Source organism: Haliaeetus leucocephalus, unplaced genomic scaffold, assembly GCF_000737465.1.
Source record: "Haliaeetus leucocephalus isolate CR32 unplaced genomic scaffold, Haliaeetus_leucocephalus-4.0 Scaffold395, whole genome shotgun sequence".
In the NCBI taxonomy this organism is placed as follows: Eukaryota; Metazoa; Chordata; class Aves; order Accipitriformes; family Accipitridae; genus Haliaeetus; species Haliaeetus leucocephalus.
In genome coordinates, this window is record NW_010972831.1 from 4,620,908 (window position 1) to 4,646,186 (window position 25,279).

The 25,279-nt window shown below is 39.6% G+C and overlaps 1 protein-coding gene across 1 annotated transcript; it reads right to left on the reverse strand.

Moving 5' to 3' along the window:
• Positions 1-5,470: 5,470 nt before the first annotated feature.
• On the reverse strand, positions 5,471-25,278 carry BLMH (bleomycin hydrolase; the record flags this gene model as incomplete). The annotated part of the gene is made up of 11 exons (XM_010573944.1): positions 5,471-6,475; positions 12,996-13,065; positions 15,537-15,654; positions 16,072-16,139; positions 16,232-16,390; positions 16,885-17,040; positions 20,907-20,999; positions 22,308-22,396; positions 23,664-23,805; positions 24,476-24,585; positions 25,044-25,278. Coding segments are annotated over 11 exons (1,392 nt in total), but the record flags the coding sequence as incomplete, so codon positions are not given.
• Between the last annotated feature and the right edge of the window lies 1 nt (position 25,279).

The window sequence follows — 25,279 nt, forward strand, 5'->3', positions numbered from 1 at the left end:
CAGCATGTCTTTTGCACCATCTCAAGGATAGCTCAGGTATTGCAATTGCAAATATTAAGGAAACATATTAAAATAATTTTTGCTTTCCCATTAATTCTTGTGGGCAATACATTAGAAATGTTTTGTCAAATTAAGCTTGTTGTCTTCAGTTGTGTTAGAGATTCATTGTTCTTTTAGTGAAAATAGCAGTATCTAACTCGTCTTCTCTCTGCTGTGCTGAATTCCCCTCCTGTACTCTTCTTTCCAAAATAAACAGTTTTGGTCATGTTAATCTCCGCTTAGCTGCAGACAGGAGAAAAACCCCACAAGTTAGTGTCTTTGCCTATTAAATCACACACAGCCTTGCCCCTGTTTTGTCCTGTTCTGAAGGGTTTGCAAGGACAGATACTATCATGCCTCACTCGCTAAACCTTTATGAAGGTCAAAGTACAATGTTTTAATGTGTAAGTAGCCATGTGTGGATTAGACCCCATGCTTTGGATAGCAGGCTTTTTCTTTCTTGGGAGGTGGGAGGACAGATGGTACAAGGAATTTGTGCCTTCCCTTTCATACAGATTTCCAGCTCACCGCTGCTGGGAGAGTGGAATGGGTTTTCCAAACTCACTTTCTACCCTCTTAGAAGAAATAAATTCTCTCTACTTTGGGTCCTTCTGCTCTTTACAGATTTTATTTTTTTTTTAAGTTTTAGAGGCATCATGACCTCTGTCTGAGGTTCTTCTCCATCTTAGTCTCTGCTTAAGTGTAGGTTCTTTTAACAAGTTCTGAAACACTATTGCATACCATTCATCTTGGTCAACACTTGCAGTTAAATTGCTTTCATCTGCTCACATCAGTGGCACCCAGTGTCAGTACTTAGTTATTTTTGTAGGGCATACAAAGCTGTAATGTGAAAACCAGCATATTAAGAACACAAAACCACCTTTCATGAATTATCCTGGCCTTTTTGTTCAGTTGATTTTTTTTCCCCAATTAATGTCTTCTGCAGCAGCATGCTCTTTTTTCTTTTTTTTTTTAATTTCTTGCCAAACAGTCTGGAGCCTTTGGGGCATAATATAAATAACAGACTTGAGATTTCAGGCAGACACCTCAACATTATGACACTTATTTATCCCATATGTGAAAAACTTTCAGGTCCTGTACTGAGTCAGTTCCAAAATTTCATTAAATCTTTTGTGCATTGGTGGGCAAAACCCTAATGATTTAGGGAAAGTATGAAAAAACAAGAGGAAGAAAATGAACTTTACACAAGACATAACTTCAAACACTTCCACAGTTCTCAACAGGTAGAGCAGCTTTAGATTCCAGTTACCAATGCCTGCACAAGAATGGGAAGCATCAATCAAATTACCTAATAACAGTAGTACCAGCTGTACTAAGAAGAGATTAATAATAATCCTGCAAGCATGTCTCTGATTCACTGCCAATAAGAGGATAGGAACAATCTTCCAAATAACACAAAACAAACAAATCCTGAAGTATTTATTTGTTCCCATCTTTTGCTTAGTTAGGAATCAGACTACACTTAGAAGCTATTAAGATTGGCTTTGGGATAAAAGAAATTCTGATTGACTTTCCCTGCTATTTTCTAAGCTGACTGTGCTGGGATACACATCGGGGAGTTAGATAAGTTTTGGAGAGGTTTTGCTATTTCCACTACAACTGTTTTGAGAGCGCATTCGGATGGAGAAATCTGATTCTGAGAACCTACAAACCACCACTACACGTAACCTCTCCTCCTGCTTCTTCCTTTTCTTAGTTAGCAGTAGTTAATATTTTCTGACTTTTGAGTTTTCTCCACCTGTCAGAGAAACTGTCTTTGAATTACCACATGAAAACTACATGGTTTTGTTGACAAACTGGAAAAGGAAACTACCTGTTAGATGGCTGGTTCCTCAACAATCCAAAAGCCTTTTTAAGGATTTGCAAAGGATATAAACTAAAGGAAGAAGCAGCACTGAGACACAGTGCGCATGAATTGGGTTCGGTTTTTTATTCTAACCTAAGCATCTTTTTTACCAGTTGGATGTTAATTTTTTTTGTAATCTGGGTTTACAGTTCGTAAGGCACAGAGCTTTCTTTGCTGAGAGAGGCTAAACCTGTAGCAAGCTAGGCTTATTTCCACATTATTTCCATTCCATCAGTTGGAAAGTGTTTAATTTTTGATCATCTCTGAACCATTTCCTGCAAACTGACAGGAGTTAAGTAGCCTGTTCCTCATTCACATGCTGCCATACTACCCTGCTGGAGAGATGCTGGGCCAAGTCTGCTAATCCATTCTGTCATCTCCAGGCTGTAATCTTAACTTCCACGCACCTCAGAAGAGACTGAGGTTCTTCTGGATCTAGTTGTGCCTCATGCTACGCAGGAAAACTTCCTCAGCCTCTGTACGGTGCATATGGCCTCTCAATCATCTGCTCAAACTGTCTCAATTCTTAATCCCCCAGTTGAGGGCTGCTGATCACATTAGTGATTTTTCCTTTAGGACAAAAGGGCAGAGTGATCCGGTAAACATCACATCAACAGGAGCTGTTAATGGGAAATAATTTTATACGTACTGGGTTTATTCATGTGTCAAACTACTGTTTAAAAACAGGCACACTCGCCCTAAAACATGACAGTCTGTTGTATGGATAACAAAGACAGCTACTTAGCAAGAGTGCGCAGCTGTTGATTCTTACCAAAGGCACAGGACTGGTTTTCATGGGCTGTTACCACACATTAGCAAAACCAGAGAATATCCTACCTAATATTGTGCCAGTCTTGAATTCAAGAGTGTCATTAGCATGAACCTTAGAACAGTTTGTTCAGCTGCCCTTAGTCCTCAAAACAAAAGAAATACAGCTCTTGCTTTGACATATCTATTTCCCTTCCTCTTCCCCATTCCTTCTTACAAAGAACTTATAAAACTGCTGGGCACAAATGCAAAACTGTTTCTGCCAGATTGGCTTCATTTCCTATAACGTGTTTTAGCCATGTGGATTTTCTGTGCTTATTTGAAGGAAAGGAAAAACACATACTATTGTATAAGCTGTACAGGGAAATATCTGGGCAAGAGTTGTGAAGATAAGCACATGCTGGACAATACTTTTAAATACTCAAATTAACAAAAAACTGGCTTGGAAACAGTTTTTAATTTGTCAAACTCAATCCTCATCAGTGCTGCCATGGGCAACAAAAATGTTAGTTAAACTCAAGAGAAAAATTTAACTCTCTTTGGCTGCTATCCCCCTCTCATAGATAGCATAAAGGAAATAGAAGAACTAGTGTAATGTCATAAGCAGAAAGATTTTGAAAGACTAAACCACTGACCTTTTGGAAGAAAAAAAAGCCCCCAAAACACCACATACATTAGTCATAATCAAAATATTGTGCTTAATACAGCTTCCCAAGAGATTTGGCTTTGTTTCAGAGGCACCAGGGTTCAGCATCAAGTACAAGACTGTTTACTCGCCTTGATGCAGTAACACAGCATGAGGTAGCGACTGCGCATCACAGACCTGTAAAGCGAAAAGGGACCTGAAAAGATCATGTGGTCCACCCATTTGCCAAAAGGCAGGGTTGACTCTACCAGTGCCACTTCTGACACGTTTTTCTGTAACCTGTTCTTAAAGATCTCTGCCAATGGAGGCATCACACATCCTCAAGCAATCTATTCCAGTTCTTCACTATTTTTATCACCAGAAAGCTTTTCCTAATCTCACTAAATCTTGCTGCAATTGAAGACCATGACTTTTTGAACAAAATTCCCTTCTTTAAAGCATCCATTTATGAATTCAGAGCATGATGTGTCCCCATTTCTCTGACTAAACGGCCTTCTACTAATCACAGTTTCAAGTCCTCTGATCATTCGTACCGCTCTTCTCTACACTCATTTTGGTCTGCATTTGCCCTGAGGTGGAGTACCCTAAACTAGATACCGTGCTCCAGCTCACTCCCCAACAGTCTTAGGCAGAGCTGGGTAACTTTGCATCTATTGGAGGCTATTTCTCTGTTTATACAACCCAATGTTACATTACTTTTTTCTACAAGAGTATGTGATCAACCATGACATTTTTATATTTTCTTTCCACACCACCCAAACTTAGTTCACACCTGTTCTGCATGCTCTGTTTGCATATCCAGTTACTTTTGGCTAGGCACTGTTCCTTATATGATATACATTTGAATGGCTTGCTAGAGATCATATTTTGATAAGCATAGAGTATAAATCAGAAATGATGGCAAAATATTTTACAATAGTGTGATAATTAAGTATATTTGACAGATCAACCATTCAACAATATCCTGCTAATTAAAGGGTATACCCAAACTTCCAGAAAGATAACCATTTGATGCACACTTGTGGCAGTCAACACTGTAGAAAGCAAGGTCATCTACCTGTCTGGAAACACCGAAAAAGTTCTGAGCATTGAACTTGGAGTCTTCTAGATTAGGAAAATCTAGAAGCTGTGGCTTTATGTTATTGCTTCTGACCATTGCTACTAGAAAAGGCAAGCCACGAGCAACAGCCATTTGCTCCTGTACCCTCATAGTTCTTGAGATGACAGAAAACCTTTTGACATAAGCCCAGGATAACGAGCTGAATTTTGCTAGAAGGGAATCAAATATTAGTATCACTGTACTGCCAAGATACATTCTGTACACCTCCAGAACAGCTTTGTTACCTCTGCAGAAAACACTGCAAAGGGCACAGACTCTTAAAACACATCACTCAAGGACAGTAACAATAACCTCCTGCTGCTGTTCCACACCAAATTCTCTTCTCTAACCAGCACTCCTGCCCACTTCAGGAAATGTTAATCACAGCAAGTTGAATCATCTTGGATGATGCCTAGACAAACCCTAATCTGGATTTAGTTTAGCAGGCAACATGCAGACATGATTTAGCTTGGCATTTTTAATATATGTAAATATGTACACATACATATACACACACATTTGTGTAACTAACCTAAGATACACTTTCATAATCCTTTAATAACTTCCACCTCTGTAGTCCAAATGGCAGAAAAGTCAAACCAAATTGTAGAGTACCATGGACATACCAAACATCCTTTTTTTGCTTGCACTTAACTTAAGCAACATCTATCTGCTACCCATGGTAGCTGGCAGTTGTGTTTGTGCGGTTATTTATCCTTACTTACCCTCTTATTTGCCTGTGACTAAACCCAGTAAAGAACAGGAAAATTGTCACGTTACACAGAAAGACAGCTTGCCATTTTGGCACGATTTAAATCAAAGGATTAGTACTGTGCTCAAACTATTTGAGTGCCTGCAGTGCATGAGATACTATGTTTGTGTTTAACTTTGTTCACTGAGAGGAGCATCTTTGACTACTGAGAACATAAAGCAGCATGTTTTCCTGATATGTTCACATTCTGGCTCACTTAGATTTGTTTGTGGGTCACTAATTTCCCATTTCATTAGTCACATGAGTTTCATTTAAAAAAGAAAACAGAACTGTACCAGTCACTTTAGAAAGTGTTTATTCAAAAGCTTCATAGCACCATCTTGGTTTTTTTTAAAACATCCAAATAAAATGCAGCAATTAAAATGTGTTTTGTTTTTTTTTTTTCTGTTGAGCATGACACTAACTCCACCTGTGAACACTTATAGTTGTTCTTGCTAATATAACTGAAACATAGCGCTCCTGCGCACACAGGCATAGTGCTGGGCCTTGATATGGGTTATCCAGTCCTAGCTCAATAATGGAAGAATAATAAGTGATACTGGAAACCCCAAGAAAACCGTTTCCACCCAAATTCTGCTGGAAGAGAAAATTTTCTAAAGGTAATTTTTAGCAGTTTCAATTCTTAGGTCCCCTCCAAAACCTCAGCAAAACTAAAATGTAAATATATAAAATATTTTGGGCATTCTTTTATGGTACAAGTTGGACCATGGATGGTTAATTTATAGGTATCTTGATGTATTTGTTCTATCACCTAGCTGTTAATTCTAAAGGGCCTTTTGTGGCCATCTTTTCTAGGGAAAACACTGGTCAAAATAATTCTACTAAGTTACTACACTGATTTTTAGTAAAAATTTAAAGTAAAATCAAACTGCCATTGACAGTACTTGTAATATGTTTTCATTATGAGTTTTTTTTCCTTTTCCCTTTTTAGTTTTGCACAGTAGCCTGTCTGAGAGCTTTATTCAGCCAAGTCAGTAAAGCGCTATTTCCCAAAAACCGTTAACTTACATTTCAAGAATACGGACCATGCTGAGTGCTTGGTCACATTATCATTTGGCTATGGCTTCCAACCACTGGAATTCTCTATTGCATCTACTTCTGGTTGACCGTTAAGAGGCAAATATTCCGTAGTTCACTTGGCTAAAGCCCCCATAGGGTCCCAAGCTGGCAAAACAATTGGTTCCTGCTGCATCACTGCCAAGATGTCTTCTGGTACATGCTTCTTATCCACCACAACTTCATACACGTACTCAGAAAACCAGTCATCAGTCATGATCAGGTAACCTGGAGATGAAAACAGGTCATTACAACAGAGAACCATTACCAATACAGTGAAGCAGTCATATATACACATTTCACCTATGCATTACAAACAGGACCTAGTCATACTTCATATCTCTGAAGACAAAGAAAAAAAATAATCAAAGAAATTAACATATAGGCTAACTGGATGTACTTCATGTGCAGTAAAAGACAAGCAAAAAGCCTGCTAGGAAAAACAAGACCCAGAATATTCATCACTTATGCTTCCTCTGTTAAAATAGGCATTGAGAATACTTAAGTCAATTACAATGCCTTAAAAAAAGAAAAAGGGCATTTAAGGCAGAATGTATGATTAACTGAGTCTCTGGCTTTAGAAGTTTTCAGGACCTTGTTAAGAAAAGGGAAGTTTTCCAGGTGAATATCCAAACCATCTTCAGCTTAAGAAAAATTTGCTGGTTTAGTTCTTGCAGTAAGAGGAGGCCACCTGCTTTCCTCAAACGTAAAGCCACTTAAATCACACTTCGGCTGAACTAAATCTTAATTTTCTCCCTTAATATAATTCTTACTGAGAATTTCAGTGTACAGCCTTTGCACTGGGGTGGGGGGGAAGTCACATTTAGAGTATCACAGGTTTTAGCAGAAAGCTACCGTTGGAAACAAACTATTCAAGGTGAACTGAAAATAAGAGTGGCTGGGAGAAAGAAAGCATTTAGAAGACAGATGAGAAGACTTTGTGTAATAAAGTTCCTCATGTCCTTATACAGTATCATCACACAATCAAATGAAACAAGAAAATGTCCAAAGAATATAGACAATAAATGCATCTATCTACACCATCTTGTTTCTAAAGCAAGAGATCAGATAATTCCCATAAATTAAAAACCCTATCAATTGTAATCCAAGCTAGAAGCCATTTTGGAAACACTGCCAAAAGGAGCTGCCTTGATTATTCTCTCTTCAGGATATGAGTTCTTGGGACACACAAAAACCTCTCACTCCCAAGAGCCAACAAGTAATTGCACCCTGAGAGGATAATGAACTCTACTTCTGACATCCTGTATCTCAAAGCTTGACAGTGCTGATTAGGATCACAGTGTCTGAACAAGAAGGAAACGTCAAGCAGAACTTCAGAACATGCAAATAAGTAAGGTCACTCTTTGAGAAGGCCTGTGCCCAGTGTCACAATGAAAGCCATTATCAATTTCTTCATTAAAAGGAGACACATACTTTATACGCAGCAATACATATACCTAAGAGCCTGCCTAAGGCAACCCTGAGCTGTGCACTCCATCCAGGTAACAGGCAGAAGTGAAAAAGAAACAGAAAAGTTTATTGCATTTCTGGGCAGGGTACACAATGAAGTTTTACCTCAGGTAATTAATTGATTGCTTCAACTCAAACCATTTGTATGTTAAGGCCAGAATACAGTAAAGAACTTGGAAGAGCATCACCTTGTAACAGAACACAGCACTTGACTACAGAAGTGTACTCCTCTGTGTATGAAGCTGGTCCACATCTCTTTAACTTACCCAAAGGAAAACCTGAACACACAGCATTTTAAAACTGACAAGCTGCTGGCCAGGGAGAGAGAGGTCAGTCAAGCATGAACAGCCTGTGAGTTACTGCATAACCTATATTTGGGCACCTGAAAATAAAGCCCTTGGAAGTTCCCAAAGGACCTAGTACAAGCCACTTCATGCTTGTGCCGTAACTCCTCCACAGGGAGGACAAATTAAGTGCCTTTCTGTCACAGTGTACTTATGGGATGATATATATATACACATATACAAATACAGACACTAAATGTCTACAGTTAAATTCTTAAAATGTCTTCATGCAGAAGAGTATGTATGCAACAGCCAGTACAAGAGATTAAAAAAGTCAAAAGGGAGCTGACTTCTAGCTGGAGATGTATCACAAGAAAGTTCTTTTCATGCCAAAACAAGCAGATGGACCCCCTATCAAATGGATGTGATAGTGTGACTTAGTGTTCCCCTCTTGCTTGCTTTTAAAAAAAGATATCCGATGGGATAAGCTGGGTTCAAAGTTAGGTAATAATGTACTGTGTCTCCAGAACAAAAGAGTAAGCAGAATAATTAAACTTGCCTGTATGGCTGACAAAGTGCCAGTAAAACAGAGGAAATATTTGACTGGGAAGTGACTTTTTTACCTCAAAAAACAAGCAATGTTTGTCAGCAGCTGTGTTCATTTCTTGAGGAAAAACAGACAGGATTCCAAGAAACACTTTTACAACAGATATGAATATAATTACTAAATATTTAGGAGAGGCAATGCTAGGCTCTTCCCAGGGCTTCCCTTTCTCCAGGACAAGCGCTACCGCAAGAATTCAGTTCTGCCCACTCTGCAGAATGTGAGTATGTAACTAACAATACCCAAACTAGGAGTCACAGTCTTTCCAGTCCTGCACCATGCAAGTGTGGGGAAACAGGTGTCACCTGGCACCTTAAACTGTTCTTGCAAAGCAAGAGGGACCCCCCATGTGAAAAAAAACACTTCTATTTCCTACCAGTGAGAAGCCATTTGTTTGCTTGTTTTTTTAATGACTCAAAATCTAGTCTCTGGTGTTTTGTTGCAGGCTGTACCCTTTATCATCCTGTCCAAGAAATAACAGAGTTGGGGCTTACTTGTATTCCCCACACCCAACTGGGCCTCAACTGGGATGTGCCAAGTTTAACATCATTCTTGGCTGTCTCTTTACTGATGTGGATTCTGATTATCTGCACCGGACTTACCCAGGCACAGCTTCCCAATTCCTTAACAAGGCAGATAAGAAAAAAAATCACTGCCAGACAGATTCGGTGGCACAGCAAGAGAGCTAGGACAGACTACAAATCTTCACCCTCCTACACCAACTAGTACTGGACGCTGAAGAGTGCAAAAGCGGGGCAGGAGGAAGAGGAGGAAACCCTGTGAAGTTACCTCTTCTAATGTTTGAGAATAGACTCTAAAGAATATGTCCAACTGCCTTTAGCTCAACAGTGGGTTGTCTGGTCATACCTAAGGAAATCATTCAGGGATTCGCCTCCCTGAAAAAAAGTAGTCTGAAAAAGAGTCAAGCTTCCTAGTTCTGATGGGATTTTCTGTCAAGGCACTTTTCCAGGCAACTCCCTAACCAAAACAAAATATAGACAGTGAGCAAGACTTTTTCCAGAGACTGTGGTCTCTACCAGTACAAAACAGATAAATGACAAGTGACTCACCCAGAAAAGTTCACACAGATGGCATACATACAATACATGCATACAAGGTACAGGGAGGGTTTATTCTCGTCACTGTGGGGTCCTATTACATTTCAAAAGGAACAACTTGCTCCTCTTAAATGGCTCTAGAAGAACTCATTCTTGAAAAGTGAATCCATATTTGGAAAAGAGATAATGTCTAAGGAGGATAAACTGTTACTGCAAACCAAGTAGCAAGTTAAGTTTACAAAGCCAGTAAACAAGTTGAAAGTAATAGGCAAAGAAGACTAGGTAACTGGGTTAATTTAGTGTTATTTCTAACTTAAAGCCTGAGGCACTACACTTTTCATTTCTAGTTGCTGTAGTTCTTATTTTTTGATTTTAGGTTACATGCTTAAAACGAAGAAAGCCAAAAATGCATGCTGCTCTCCACATGTATTGATCACAGCCTCCACAGTGCCATCAGAGCATTCACTGATGCTCCAGCCCAGTAACGCTAGCACAGAACTGCCGCTGTTCAGTCACAGGTCAACAGGTACAGCTTTTACTAGCAGTGTCAGGCTTCAGTCTACTGCACTGTGGTTTGGGAGTAATAGCCAATATCCTGAAATTGAGTCCTGTCTTTCTCCAGTTCTAATAAAGAACAACTTTGAACCTTGGCCAAGGAGCATATATGGGTAGCACAAAGTTGCTGACAGACACCTATTAACTTCAGAATGTTTGGAGTACTAACCAAAGTCCACGCTGAGCAGTTGTAAAGCAAGCCGAGTAAGGCACTTCCTTCCTGGAAGCATTCCTCTAACACTAGTAGCATCTAACATCACAAATCAAGTATCTGGAATATCTCAAAACAAAGTGTTCTGACAATAAGAGCACAACTAACCAGGCATTTTTATATTTTATATTCTCTATTATACATAAAGGTGCTTAACAAAATAGTTATTAGTTCACATTTGGAGACAAGGAAAGTTTTGATGTTACTTCTTTTTAGTATTGATTTGGCTTCTTTACTTAATCCAACATTCCAAAGTATATTTTATTACTGCCACATTGATGAGCCTTGAAGGCTGAACATCAACACAGTTTCATTGTTTTGTCAAGACTAAACATTTTTATTGGAATACTTTGCTGTGAATGTATATTGCTAACTAAGAACAGACACTACTGCAAGACCAAGAACATAAATTAAGACACTGTTCCAAGAATATTCTACACTTTAGTTAGCTGTTCATGTATAAGATACCAAAAGCTTATGAATAAGACCACATTCTAAGATAGAGTTTTCTGGAAATAGTCTATTCCCAGAAGAAAAACCCTGACACATCCTGGGAAATTTCAGCCATACCAGATCTTGTGAGCACAACATTTGGGATTAATGTGCAACAGAAAAATGTGGTCAGCAATGACTACTGTGTTATGCTGTGGGACACACTGAAGTCTGGCTTGGCATGCTCATCAGTGAGCTTATGCCATGGCTGAGTCCACATCCACCCCCATGTCAGATAGGAGATGACAGAAATCATGGAGTTTCCTTTCACTCCATTTAGGAAAAGCTGACTGACCGCAGGCCTTGGCAGACCAAAGTAGAAATGCTCTCACACCATCAGCCCCACTCACCGAGGGCCAGGGGAGGTCAGAGCTGGCCCCCCAGACCAGGCAGAGCAGCACTCTCCAGTCATTTCCCAGACTGAGCAGGGAAGCAACTAGAAGCAATTTCCTAAACCACTGCTCAGCTGTGACTCACCATTCTGTCCACACTGCCTGCCCATGTGCCATGCCAGGCTGGCACATACACCCCACTACAGCCCTACAGCACTTACAAACCCTTTGTAAAGGAACAATAGTGCAGGCAGGCTGAGACAGTCCTCAACAGGAAAGCAAGTTCACACAGAAAGCCTGGCATGAGCGGAACTGCATGTTAACAGTGGATTTTGTTGTTACTAGTGCTCGTCATACCAGAGAGAAACACTGCAAGGATGCTGCAGGTCATGTTTTCAGCGTGGCTTCAGAAAGGCAACCAGAATTACGATTTTTTAAAATTTTTTTTTTATAGACAGGTGTTGAAGCTAGAACAGTTTACATTGCAGCTGTTCACAGCACAAGCTGGAAACAGCCATACCCTCATTTCCTCATTTACAAAATCAGTACGTAAAAGCTTGCAGTGATTGATGAACAGTGCTTTAAAAGACAATATAAACCATTTAGGTTTCACACATGACTCAGGAAGATTAAGTAATATCAGACACAACCAGTATGAGGTCCCAAAGACGAGACAGCAGTAGTGTACAGATTCAAGCTGAGCTGTCACCAAAAACTTTAGTACATTTAAAGGTATTGCAGTGAAGTCTTTATTTCTGCTTTCATACTAGAAGGATAAAACATTTCTATACAGTGCAGCTCTTGGAAGTGATCCTATCTTATTTGATACTGCAAAGCATTTCTTATCTTTTGTCTCTTTATTAAAAGATCAGTTTTACATGCCCGCTGGAATTCTTGGTATCTCAGAAAAGAAGTACTACCATATTTTCAGACTAATGCTACCAGCTTTTCCAGACTTGTGTTCTGCAGCAAAAGATTATGAGCAACAAAATAGCAACGGTTCTGTTCTCCCCATCACACTTGTCAAACTCTTACAGCTGCTGGTTTTTTTTGGCAGGGATAGTAGCTGGCAATTTACTCATCATCAACAGCAAACTGGTATACACTGCTTAGGAAAATAAGCAGCTTTACAGCAAGAAACAAATCAACCTTAAAGTTATAATGAAGTATTTAAACTTTGATAAAATATGAACTTTATCGAAAGTCAACCGGTATCTTCCCATACCTTCCATACATAAAATAAACAGTTTGGTTATTGGATTGTCAAAAGCTGTAGTATAAAGACGATATATGCCCAATATCATTAAGCTATATTCAGAGTTCCAGTTCTAGCCCCCAACATAGGTGCTTCTGTCAACTTTGTCCCCCTGCTCCTGGGACCAAGATGCCCTGTCTGTCAAACAATGTCAGCATCAATCACTTATGGCCACCTCCCCAAAATGCAATTGCCTCTGCAGTTGAAGTTGCAACCACAGTGTTGAGTTTATCCAGTGACATTTCCTGCTTCTCCATTCAATGTTTACATTTGGTTTACTTACTTAGATGTATATCCCATTTAAGTGAAGAATGTTTGCCTTCCAGGAATACAGTGCCATAACTCAGTGATCCTACATGCTGCTTGCAGGCTTGTTTCATGCATGTCCTGGTGAAGGACACACAGCACATCCCCTTTCCCCCTTCCACCTCCTTATTTCCAAACACCAAGTTCAGCTTTCTGTTCCCATTACTATAAATTACTTTACCTTTATTACCACGGTCTTCACCCCAGGAGTTTTCCACTCTCCACTTTTCAAATGCCTCTTCTTGCCCATCCTGTGACAAAACAAGTTGATGGCTATTCAGTAGTGAAGGACCATGCGAGTTTATAGCAGCCAACCCTTCCAAGACTAAATGCAGCACCAGTAAACCACAGAGCTCCACTCCCAAAAGCCTACAGGCATTGGCAAGTTTCAGACAATGGTTTCTTGCTAATAGTTGGAGAAATGCAACTTTCTCAAATACTTGTCTACCCACTTACATAAAATATGAGGAAATGTGGTCAAGAAGAGAGCCTGCAATAAATATTTATTTTAACCAGAAAAATTAAACTCAATGCAAGTTTGGACTTAACTGACTGACAGAATTTAAGCAGCCTTCCCTGTTGCCTATCAGGGCATGGGGGCCTTCTGAAATGCAGAATGCACAACTTGCTCAAACTAGGAATGAGAGGAAAAGAACAAGGGCAATGAAGCAACTGTAATAATTTAGAACAGTATTAGTAAGAGCAAGTGCAAACACTTGAAGAATCTAGCTGAAGGATACAGCTCCAAGTCAGGTGCTTTGAAAGTTATACAGGACTTCTAACAAACGTGAAGTACACTTGACTTCATGTTCAGAAGTGTGCAGTAGTCTAGCCTGCATTGCGTGTATCTGAAGTCTGGTTCAAATCTACAAATTACATAAAAGCACTGAAAATAGCTTCATAGGCTTGCTGTGCCACAAAGTAAACTGTTCCTTCCTTCAAGCAGCCTCATGAGGAAACAGCAGGTCCCTTGAGGAACCAAAGAATAGCTATTCTTTTACTACTAAATTTTTTTTTTTTTTTTAATACAAAAAACTAACCTGGAAAACACCCCACAAGTCCCTTTTTAATATTCAATGGAATATTGTTGTATTGCTTCTATTCTCACTTAAAAATATAGGACACTCCTTAAAATGAGACACAAGAGCTACCAGCCTAAGGATAAGTCAACTCTTGATGCTATCAGACAAACTGGGATAAACACGTTTATGAACATTAAGTTTTTAACCAAAAGGTGCATTTAATCCACAGCAATTCATATTGTAAAATTGTAATAGGATTTTTTAAATCTTCAAAGCCTTTTTATAAAGTAGGTAAATCCACAGTATTACATTTTACAACAATTTATCAAAGCTCCTTTAGATTAAGTTAAGGTTTAATATAAGACAACATGTTCAAACAAAACATAGAAACAACTTAGTCCATTTTGAATGTGGAAAAGCCTCAAAGTGCTGAACTTGTTCTAGGATAATTTCTTTTAAACGACCTTTTGATTTCAGAGATGCCATCCATCATATACTGATCTTATACACATCCTTTTCTTAAAGAAATCAAGTCACTTTTGACCACATTTTATGCAACTATACATTTAGGCATGCAAAAGTATGAATTCAAAAATACAGACCATAGACTACAGCTGCCAATGAAGTCCAGCCAGCAACTGGCTACAGTCAGTACAAACATACACACTTCAGCTGTGAACAGGTTTTGAACACTGAAAAGTATCATTTTTAGTATCTAACTGAAAAACAATGAAAATTTCTTTTAAAATATGTTCATGCAGTCTGATACACAAAACAGAAGTGTTAAGAGCTCTGAATGCAGAACATAACAGGAAAAATTACATTGAGTTGTAAAAAGTAACTCAGAAAAACTCCTGTGACTCAGCAGTCCCATCTCAAGCCCTCAAACCCCAGAGCTTAAACAAACTTTTTCAGTTATATGCACGCTGTTATTTCTTAAGCCAAGGTCATGTTGGACAGGAAGAGATCACTTCAAAGAAACTTTAATAATGACAGCTTCTGGAAATAAATGGAAAACATCAACATTGCAGATAATCCCGAGTTGTAAATTTTCACGTTGTTCTTTTTACTTCGTGTGTGCTTTGTTATACTGCCAGGAGCAGATTCAGTTGTGGATTCATCTTAGCCTACTTTTTGCCACAGAGCTATTTTGGACACCGTTTTCCTTCCCTAATTATGAGTAGGTCAGAGAGCTCACATGCCAGCAAGCTGCAGGACATTAAGACTGTTGCAAAGTGCCTCCTACTGGCATTTTAACAGAAGGAGCTTCATGCTGTAAAATATGTATTGGACTAACCCATGCAGTGGGCATGGTAGGAAATACTTGCTGTCGTACTGGATTTCCTGCTCAGCAAGATATATCAGAATCTGTTAACATAGGTTTTCTGGTGTCTTAAAAATAGAAGATGACTTTCTTTTCCCTTTCTCCAGTAAAAGTTTGTGGGCAGAATGAAAGAAGCCCTTGACCTGTCTAAAATTCTTTCCTCCCTGTTAAATATTTATAGTTTTAAGCACTCAGACACAAACAACACAGGGAGAATAGACAACCTAGGCCTTGTGCACCAGGGTGTTGTGGCACACATGCTGAACTCTAGCAGAACAGCTTACACACTGTGAGAATGAGCCCAGAACACAAACAAGCTGCCAGAATATTCAAATACATCTGTGAAAGCATCAGAACTTTTGGAGGGAGACTCTACCTTCTCAGTGACAGCTGTCAGGACCATGGCATGGGTCATCATTGACTCTCCAAAGATTAATCGTTCTGCTTTGTTCATGTTCTTGACGGAGACACCAAACACCAGCTCATGATTAAATCTATTAGAAAACCATATAAGCAATATCAAAAAGGATTCAGGGAGAATTATCACTGGTAAATCAGGGAATCAGTAGACTGCACTGTCCCAGAAGCCAGTGCACAGGTGTGCAAGTTCAACTTGTATTTTTAGTGTCAGAATAAATGCAAAAAGTAATCCCTTTTGGAGTTTCTCTTACCAGATACTAGAGAATGCAAATGAGTAAAATATTTAACGACCTCTTGTAGTGCATCTTTAAAGGATTCAGATTTTAGCTAACAAGTGAAAAAAATTCCTGTTGCTGCCGAGTTAATTATATTCTTCTGGGGTATATAATCTGAAGTATGTACAAATTAGTTTCTCAAACAGCTAAAGTAAAGGACTGTTTATGTCCTAGCCAAGTATCCCAAATGGTATTCTGTTTTGATTTTCTACTTACATATTCATGTCATTGATTCCCAGCTTGCCATAGAAGTGCTTTGCAACATCGCAGCCAAACCACACAGCCTACAAATAGAAGGAAGAGTCATGTCTAGGCCATATCCCACTGTTTTACATTACAAGAGTTTCGCCATGCCATCCATGAAGAGAAAACAAACCTCGCCATCCTTAATAGACACTGCAGCTAATTTTTTCAAGACATCAACAGGCTGGTTGTTATAGAGCGTTTTCCTCCCTCCTACCATGTTGCCCAGGTACTCCACTGTATACAGCCTGTTGTATGGGTTCTGAGGCCGAGGATCATTCACTAGACAAATCTGCCAAAAACCAAGATGTCATAAATTAAAGTGCAACTTAACAGAAATCTTTGAGAAGTAAATCTAGATGGGATTTCAGAGAATTGCTTTTGTCCCAGCTAGCTGTCTGTCCCATAAGCAAACAAGCCACTTGGCTGAAATACCAGGCTTTTTAAGGTTATGTTTGTTTGGTTTTTATTTTGTAAGTTCACCTCAACTGTGGCGTAGAGCTTTGCATGTTATTCCTGCTCTCTAATTGCTGTCTTACAGCATTTTATGACTGATTGGATCATTACATATTTTATCATTACAAAATCATCATGGAAGTGCAATGCGAGATCCCAGGTAATTGAAGGGTAGAGCACAAACAGGAGAATGGGGAGAATAAACATAGGGCCATCTTTGACTTGTGGAAGCGATACCCATCCCATATGGTGCAGTTACAGGGGTGGAAAATGAGTGGCTTAGCAGCAAAAAAAGGTCTTGGGAAGCTACTGCCTTTCAGCACCCCCAACCTTGTCCTCCATGTTGAAGTAAGGCTTCACATGCTCATTGTAGAACTGGACCGGTGTCAGAGGGCCATATTTGTGGTAGTTCTTCTCCTTATCCCGGAACTCCCAGCAGAAGGTCTCCGGAGGGCTGCCCAGGCAAGTGCTCACTATTCTGAATACCTGGCCAGAGAAGCAAAGAGCTGTGAACTTGCTGAAACATGCAGGTCTGCCTCTCCTACCACAGCAATGCCATTGACGAATGGATTTCTCCACATGAGAACCAACTGGAGAAATGGGATCTTAACGGCCACCTTTGAAGAACATGAATAAATGTACACACATGAATTATTCGCATTCGGCTCTGGAAATCTAGGTGTTTCAACAGTTCAAAACCAATCTGAAAGGAAAATCAGCAGAATCTCTCTCTGTTCTCACGCTCTATGTTCTCAGGCAAACCATCAGGCAAAACAGAAGCTTAAGGTTGAACATAGAAATTCCAAGTTATCCTAGGAATGCAGCAGCCAAAAGCAAAAGCCAATACACTGCCCAGTCTCATTCCAACATTTCATCAGCAGTTCTGAAGCTCCTCCAAGATACCTTGCCAGTGGAAGAAAAAATTTATCAAAGTGATTCTAGAAACACTTAAGCATTCAGCATCACCTGTTCCACCACGTGGTTTGCCCCATGCAGAGACAAACCAGACCTTCTAACATGCATGCAGCAAAGCATTTTATCCCAGTGTTTCCCCTATACCAATTCCTTTTTTCCTGTAATGTTCATTTGGATTTCAAAGATGGGCCTTTGCTTCTTTTCAAAACCCTAGAATAATCTTCTTGTCTGTTTTAATACATTTAACAAAGTCTCTGTTTAGGGTTGAGCTGGCAGGTTATGTAATTTAATTCAAGATCCCTGCCTGCCGACTGTGACCATCCTTTGAAGCTGGCAGCTTTCTATTGATTTTTAGCACAAAAAGTTGACCAGATTAAGTCATCAGCCTCCCTATAAATCAGAATATGAAACTGCACTTTAGAATCACTACTGTACTTTCTCACAGGGCTTATCATAAAATGTGCTAACTCATAGGCAGTGTAACCAGATGACTGTCTTTAAGGATATTTAGCAGGACCTGCCACAGGTACTCTGGGGACAGAGAATTCAATCATATTTAAAAGGGTTTGAATCTGTTTTACTTCAGCTAACGTTGGTCTACTTCAGCACTGTTCATGTCTCGAGCACAAGACTTTTCCCTGCAAGGAACCAACAGGTTATTTAAAACAAGAAAAGGGGGAGCCAAATCTCAACTGCACCTTCTGCACTAGGATCCAATGCCTGTGGTTTGTGCCAGCTTTCTTAGGCTGTCAATCTTCACACTTTCCTCTCACTGACTTTCCACAGGAGAGGAGACAGATTACCTTTCCCAAAGCAGACTTACTCTTTCTGGAGCTAGTTGAGCTGATTTACATGGATCCTAAGGCTCCGTAAGAACTAGCTTTGTGCTAGTGTGCACTTTGTGCTGATGGTAAAAAAAGAGTGCAATGATCATGCTAAGTAACACTATTTGGCTGTGCACAAAATACAAATAAAGGTGTTCTTGCTCCAAGCAATTTAAGAAACAAGTGAAGAGATTAATTATGTTGAAACAAGGGTGTGGGCTTAATGTTTTTACTGGAGGAACTCACACATTTATTTCTCAATAAATATGTTAAAGAGCAAATGTAAATCCCTAAACTAACATAAATATTTAATTTTGCACAGACTGCACAAAAGGTAGCATTTGCTGTGGATACACCCGCATTACCTCAGACAACCCCAAGTGGTGAGCAATGAGGCTACGAAAACAAAACAAGCAACAAAAACGCCTAAAAGGAGAGCAACGAGCAAGCAGAGTCCAGTCAGAGGAAGGAAAACGATGGAGACAGAAGTCTCAAGTTAACAGAGGCAGTAGAGCCTGGGAATGGCCTCCCTCAATTGTTTTGCCACCACACCCATCGTAAGCCATCTCGTAGTATCTCACAAGCTTCCTCTATCAATATTTAAACTAAAAGGTGACTTATATCACTCTAGTGACAACTAGATCCAAGATAAGACAAAGATATAGTGGTTTATGCTAAAAAACAAAATGAGTGAGGAGGGGAAAAGGACACTCCTGATAAGGAATAGTCTACAAAGGAGAACAGTAAAGGAAGAAAAAGTCAATCACATGCACCGCACTGATTTCAACTTCTGACCTGCTGTGTACTGGTTTGATAAGAAGAATGTTTATACAGTTCTCGAGTGAATATTTAATCTTGTGTTCCAGTACAACTGCCCCATTTTAACTAAAGCACTGCCTTCCAGCATGAGTGAACCAAGATTTGCTATGGAAATAAAACTTCACAGAACAAAACCAAGTTCTGCTTTGCCACATACAAAAATAGTTGCAATGCCACTTATAAACACAGGAAATAAGATTGATCTCAAACTTCTAAAACTAAGTGTTTTTAAAGTATACAAGACAGGTGCAATTGTACATTTCAGCTACAATGTTTATTGAAAGTAAATCCACTTAAGCTGCAAACCACTATTACTGCTGCGAGAGGAAATACTGTGTTAACTTCAGAGAATTAAGCACAACCTTTTTACAGAACAAATTGCAATCAGTTAATGAGCCTTTAATGCCGGTTCCAGGATTCCTTGACAGAGGGCAAGAGGCTCTAAACAAACAAAGAGACATTTTGCAGTGAACTGTATGTCATTGCCCTAAAAATTAACATCTGTAGGAAGCTTTTTATGTCTGCTGTAAAATCCTCCAAGGGCTTTTGGACACACACAGTGGATGTAAGTTGTATTAATTCACTTTTGAACTAAGTGCTGATTGGCAACATACTGGGGTAGGCTTAAAGCACAGAATTACTGTTGATATTAAGGCATACATTTCAAAAGCTTGTTTCAGTAATATAACCCAAGGAACACGAATCAGTTTTCTTTTTTAACCTAACCTTAAAATTAGATAAAAAGAAGCTACAGGTTTTTACATGAAGTGCAAAGGTGAATTTCCAAAAACCAAACCAACACATTAATCAATATTTGCATATTAGTGGAACTGCCTGAAGCTTTACAGAAATAGCCCAAGTTAGGTTCTGCCTAATACTGATGTTTACTGGACTGCAGAAAAACTAACACACATAACCAAAACATTTGATTTCTTGGGTCATCTAAAGACAGACATTGAAACCACTAGGTCACTTTGCATTGTATGTTTGAGAAACAAATTAAATATATACTTTTTTTGTTAAAGCACAAGCACTTGGTCAAAATAAAACATCCTGAACTTTTAAAATTGCTTTTGGCTATTTAATAATCAAATATGAGGACTACTGAATGAGAAAAGTGACATGCGGCACTATCATATTCAGTGTGAACAGATGGAGGGCCAGCCACTACACACACACTGCATAATACAGACTTGCTGATCGATTTGATTTTGAGTTAATTCACACAGCTAGAAACAGATGCTGTGATTCCTTCCTCTACTGCCCCTCAGTATCTGACCACAGCTGGATTCAGCCTTGTGTTCAGCTTGCATCTTTTCCATAATGCAGAGAACTCCCTTTTGTTGTTCTTTTCTGCTCTCTTGTGGGGAATTTCTGCAATAACACTTGTGCTGTAAGATTTTACATTCAAAGCCATCAGAATGCAATTTTCAACCTGCCTCTTTCCTACTATTTATAAAAGCCTGATAGGCCACTATTTCAATCTCTCCAGATACAAAATGCTGCTTTCCTACAGAAAGGGGCAGACGTATCTATAGAACATCATAGTTTTGGAATCTATAAATTCAAGATATTTGGAAGTATTAGAAAAAACTCAGAATGAGATAAGCAACAAACCACTTCAAAAAATTCACTTGAATACCTCCAAGCACACTGCCATACAAAACATTCCTAGTTAGGCAAACAAAAGGCACTTGTTTTGGCTGATCCAATAGCTACCAAAGAGTAAGCAAGAAATCTCATCCATTCTAGCCTCATGTTCCAAGAAGATTCATGTCACACAAGTATATTTACCTCTTCTATCATCGTGTCCATTGCAGCACAAATTTCTCCTTTAATTGTTCCACTTTCCACCATATTTCTTAGCCGCAAACAGTATTCTCTCATCTGTTTAAAGAGGAAGTAATTTTATTATAAGGGTATGAAAGGTGCCACCTAAACAGTTTTCAGGACTTCCTATCTGGTTGTTTCAAGCACCTATTTTACTCTCTGTAACATGTTTTCAAAGTGAAAAGAAAATCCTTTTCAGAAGGCTTTGTTAGGTATCAATTCTGGAAAAAAAAAAAAAAATCAAGATAATTCACTGATTTAAAAGATCACAAAAAAATAATCAGAAATTAAGAAATAGTTGTAACTTAATTACTATTTTCCAACCACTGATGTGAAGCTTACAGCCATTTTCTTAAGGCTTGATTTCTTTCAGTTCCATAACTGATGCCGCAACATCCATGCACATCACCACCTCTGTGACTCACAGAGAACAGACTGTCTTCATACTGTAAAATTTATTTTGCAATTCTAGTGCATAATTGATCTCTTGGTTGATAAAAAGAATGGAGCATTTCCCCACTGCATGCAGAATTGCAGTAAGAGCAGCACATGCTTCCCATTACTGTCACCATCCATAAGGCCAGGAACAGTGAGTGGGGCTCCCACAAGACCAGCTGGTTTGCAATGTTCGAGACTAGAATAACATTAACACTGTTCATTACATCTGAGCTCATTTCAGCACACATTTTACATATTTTATGTGGATTTCAGCAGGCAATTTTCCCTGAGCATGTAGCATGTGAACTGGAAAAAAAAGATAAGCAAAGCCCACTGTAAAAATATGCCTGAATTGCCTTTTTATCTAGCTACCTACACTAGCATCTTCCCAGATTAATTCATTCCTGTAGTTCAGGGAGCGAGCTTACACCTTCCTTCAGACAAAGCTGCACACTTCTATACTGAAAGCTTATTTTTAAGATTCAGTGTTTTGAAAAATACTTTCCATCAAGTTTGGCAGTGATCTCTAGAAACCTTGGCATACTAGTAGATGAAATACTGAGGGGGTGGAAAAAAGTCACCTAGATGCCAAGTGCTAGTTTTGCAGAAACAGACTTAATCAGCCACACATCAAGAATTAACATGTTGGAAATTTAAGGATTAGGAACAATCGCTACTGAAACCATGTAAGGTACTTTCAAGCTACTGAAGCCTGGCAATGGCCACCTTCCATAAACACACCTTCCTGCTCCATGTTTCAAGATTAACATCAGACTTTGCTGAGACTTTAGGCTGTTTTTTGAATAAAAGCAAGTTAAGTTGCTGAGATGCACTTAATACTCAAGAGAAATTAGGTTGGCTAGGAACACTCGGAGCAGGTTCATTCCCATTCCTTCCCCTTAATTATATCATCTAAATCAATTTTACCTTATGATTCAAGATCTCATTCATCCTTCTAGTAGCCTCTGTGGTATGAGACTCCGGGAAGTATTTCTTGGGGACAACACCATACTTCTCTAAAAGAAAGTAATAAAACTATGGGTTAACAATTGTGTTTTCCACACAGTAGATGCTCATGCTTCTGCTTATACCCACATAAAAGCTAAATATAGTTGGGTTTTGTGCAGAGATTATAAGGGAAAGTCTCTTATTTAAAGGTTACAAGTACTCAAAGTTTACATTCTAATTTGTGACTAAATCTTGACCTCTGATCCACATTCCACAGGGGTCCCAAAAAGTGGAATCCCTGAGCTGCTCAGTATCATTTAATTCAACACTTAAAAGTTCTAAACTAATTAGTGCTTTTTAAGGAGCTCTCTTCACCAGAAAAAAAAAAACGGTTACTTGACAATTAAGCTCCAGAACTATCTTCTAAAGAACTGGGCCTCTTCTGAATTATTCCATGTATTTTTTCTAAAGTTAAGTGACTAACTTGCCAGTCTCCTTTCCTGCTCAACATATATAAAGCACCAGCAGCAGCTCACTTGCTTCCTACGTTATGGTACCAAAGATCACACCACGCAAGGCTCTGGATGTAACAGCAGCATCCAAAATCTTCTCTGCCCTGATTACATATTTGTAACAATTGGATGGGGAAAAAACATAACCTCCAGGCTTCAAAGAAGCAAACTCCTTTTGTGATTCTAAACTTATATTGTTGGCTTGTTGATTTACAAAGGTGTCACGTTATTTCACAATACAAATGAAAGCAAGCACTAGTGTAATTCAAACACAGAGAAGTATCTCCTTAATCCGTGTAAGGAAGTTAGCACTTAAGCTGGATCTTTTCAAGACCAGCATTGCCACATTCCACATCATTTCCCTCTCACTGATCTTTATACCATCTTTCTCCAGGCTGCAACTCTGTAAGTAGTTTTGCTTCTGCCTTGTAGACACACCCTAGCCTAGCAATGAGGTTTTTTTCCTTACCACATGCCCTAAAAATTGTACACATGGATACACATAAATAATGTCGAGTTGATGACTGAAGTAAAAGGGGATTGAACCTTTTTACTAAATGAAAAGTCTGGGATATCTAATTACTTCTGTTGAGCTTCTACCATCATCAGCAATATGGAAGAGTGAAGATCCCAGACAAGATTTAAGCCTACTACTTATAAACTGGCATGAAAAAGGTCTTTGATTAAAAAAAGGTAGTGGCTAAAGGCATCATGTTCCTTTGCAAACTCCCAGGTCTCAAACTCAATTTCTTCTTCTATTTCGTTCCTCATCTCAAAACAGCGTGCAATTTCAGGAAGCACTCCTAGTGACCAGTTCTCTTACCGATAATGTTAACCAACATATCCCACTGTCCACCATCATTTGTGGGATTAGAGAGCAGGAACTGTATCAGTCTTCCTTCCACAGGCTCCTTTTTCTGAGCTGTTTCCACAAAGGCATTTAAAAAGTAGTAACAACGTTCAACCTGAAACGGACAGACAGGAAAAAAACTCTCAAGTCTGACATACTATGCATTAATTAATTGCTGAGTATTCGGTTCTTCAAAGTCCTAACTAGGTAAAGCTACCTTCTGCTCATCCACTGAAGTCCTTATTTTCCCTCTAGCATTCCAGGACTTATCCTATAAACTTCTTTCTGTTACAGACCAAATATTTAGGAGTGAGTTAGTACAGAGCTGGAGGGTAGGGGAATAGGAAATGTGAAACAGAGTTATGCAATGAACCCTGGCCCAAACTTGTACTAGATTTTCTCTATTTCCCTTAGGGGGGAAAAAAAGCAGGCACACAGCTGGCAGATCAGTAGGTCACAAGTGCAACCGAAACCTCAACAGAAAGTTACAGTCACATTTCCCCTGAGCATCCTACAAGTAACTTGCAAAATACGCAGAACACTTGAAAGAAATCTTTTACTGTTCCAAAACATGAACATCTTGACAACTTTCTTCTCAAGCTGAAAGTCCCACTTTGCTCGACCTACATTTAAAATAGGTATTTAAACAACTTCTGAAGTTTCTTCTCATGTATGTTTTCCACCTGGATTGTTAAGACAGCCCAGCCTAAAAGAAATTCTACCCCAATACTAACTGCCAATTGCATAAGCTGTCCTAGCACAACCTGCAACCTGTGCTACTGTACCTTATCCCAGAAAAATAGATACGACTGGCTGAATTCGAACTCTTCGATGTTGTATTTCTTCATGAAAGGAAGACGCATTGCATTGAGACAGGAAAAGATCCAACATCTCCCTGAGAGATCAAAGGAACGAGAATTAAACTGGAATGTCTGTACTCTAAGAGCTGCGTAAGGTTTGCTGGGTTTTTTTAAAGACAAGATTCATGACACCGTTGCGCCTCAAGCCTTTGGCCCACTGTTCTGGCTGAGACCGTAAATACCAAAAAGCTCATAAGCAGTTCACAAATCTTTTGCTGCAAACGCAGCTCTCTCAACTGATTTTATCTTGTACTACACAGAAGGGAAAAACAGGCAGCCGCCGCAAGTCCAGCGACTGTTATTACCTCAAGAGGACGCTGCGGGGATTCAATTTGGCTCCGAAGCCCTCCCAAAGGACTCCAGAGGCAGCCATCGCTCCCAGGAGCCCAGACACCATGACATCATTCATTCCCCAAACGCCACAGCCGCCGAAGGAGCAACCCCCCCCAAGCCCCTCCACACCCCCCCACCGGCAGCCGGCGAAGCCCCTTACCGGAGTTCTTCTGGTTGGTGACGGGTTTGCCCTCGGCGGGCACGGCGTGCTGGAAGACCTGCACCGTGTCCTGCACCACCTGCCGCTGTAAGCACACCTCCAGCGGGTCGTTGCACGTCGCCACGTTCTGGGCCAGCAGGAACTGCGGCTCGGCCCGCAGCCGCCGGCTGAAGGCGGCGGCCTTCTCCGTGCTCAGCCCTGAGGGACAACGGGCAGCCGTCACCGCCGGCACCGAC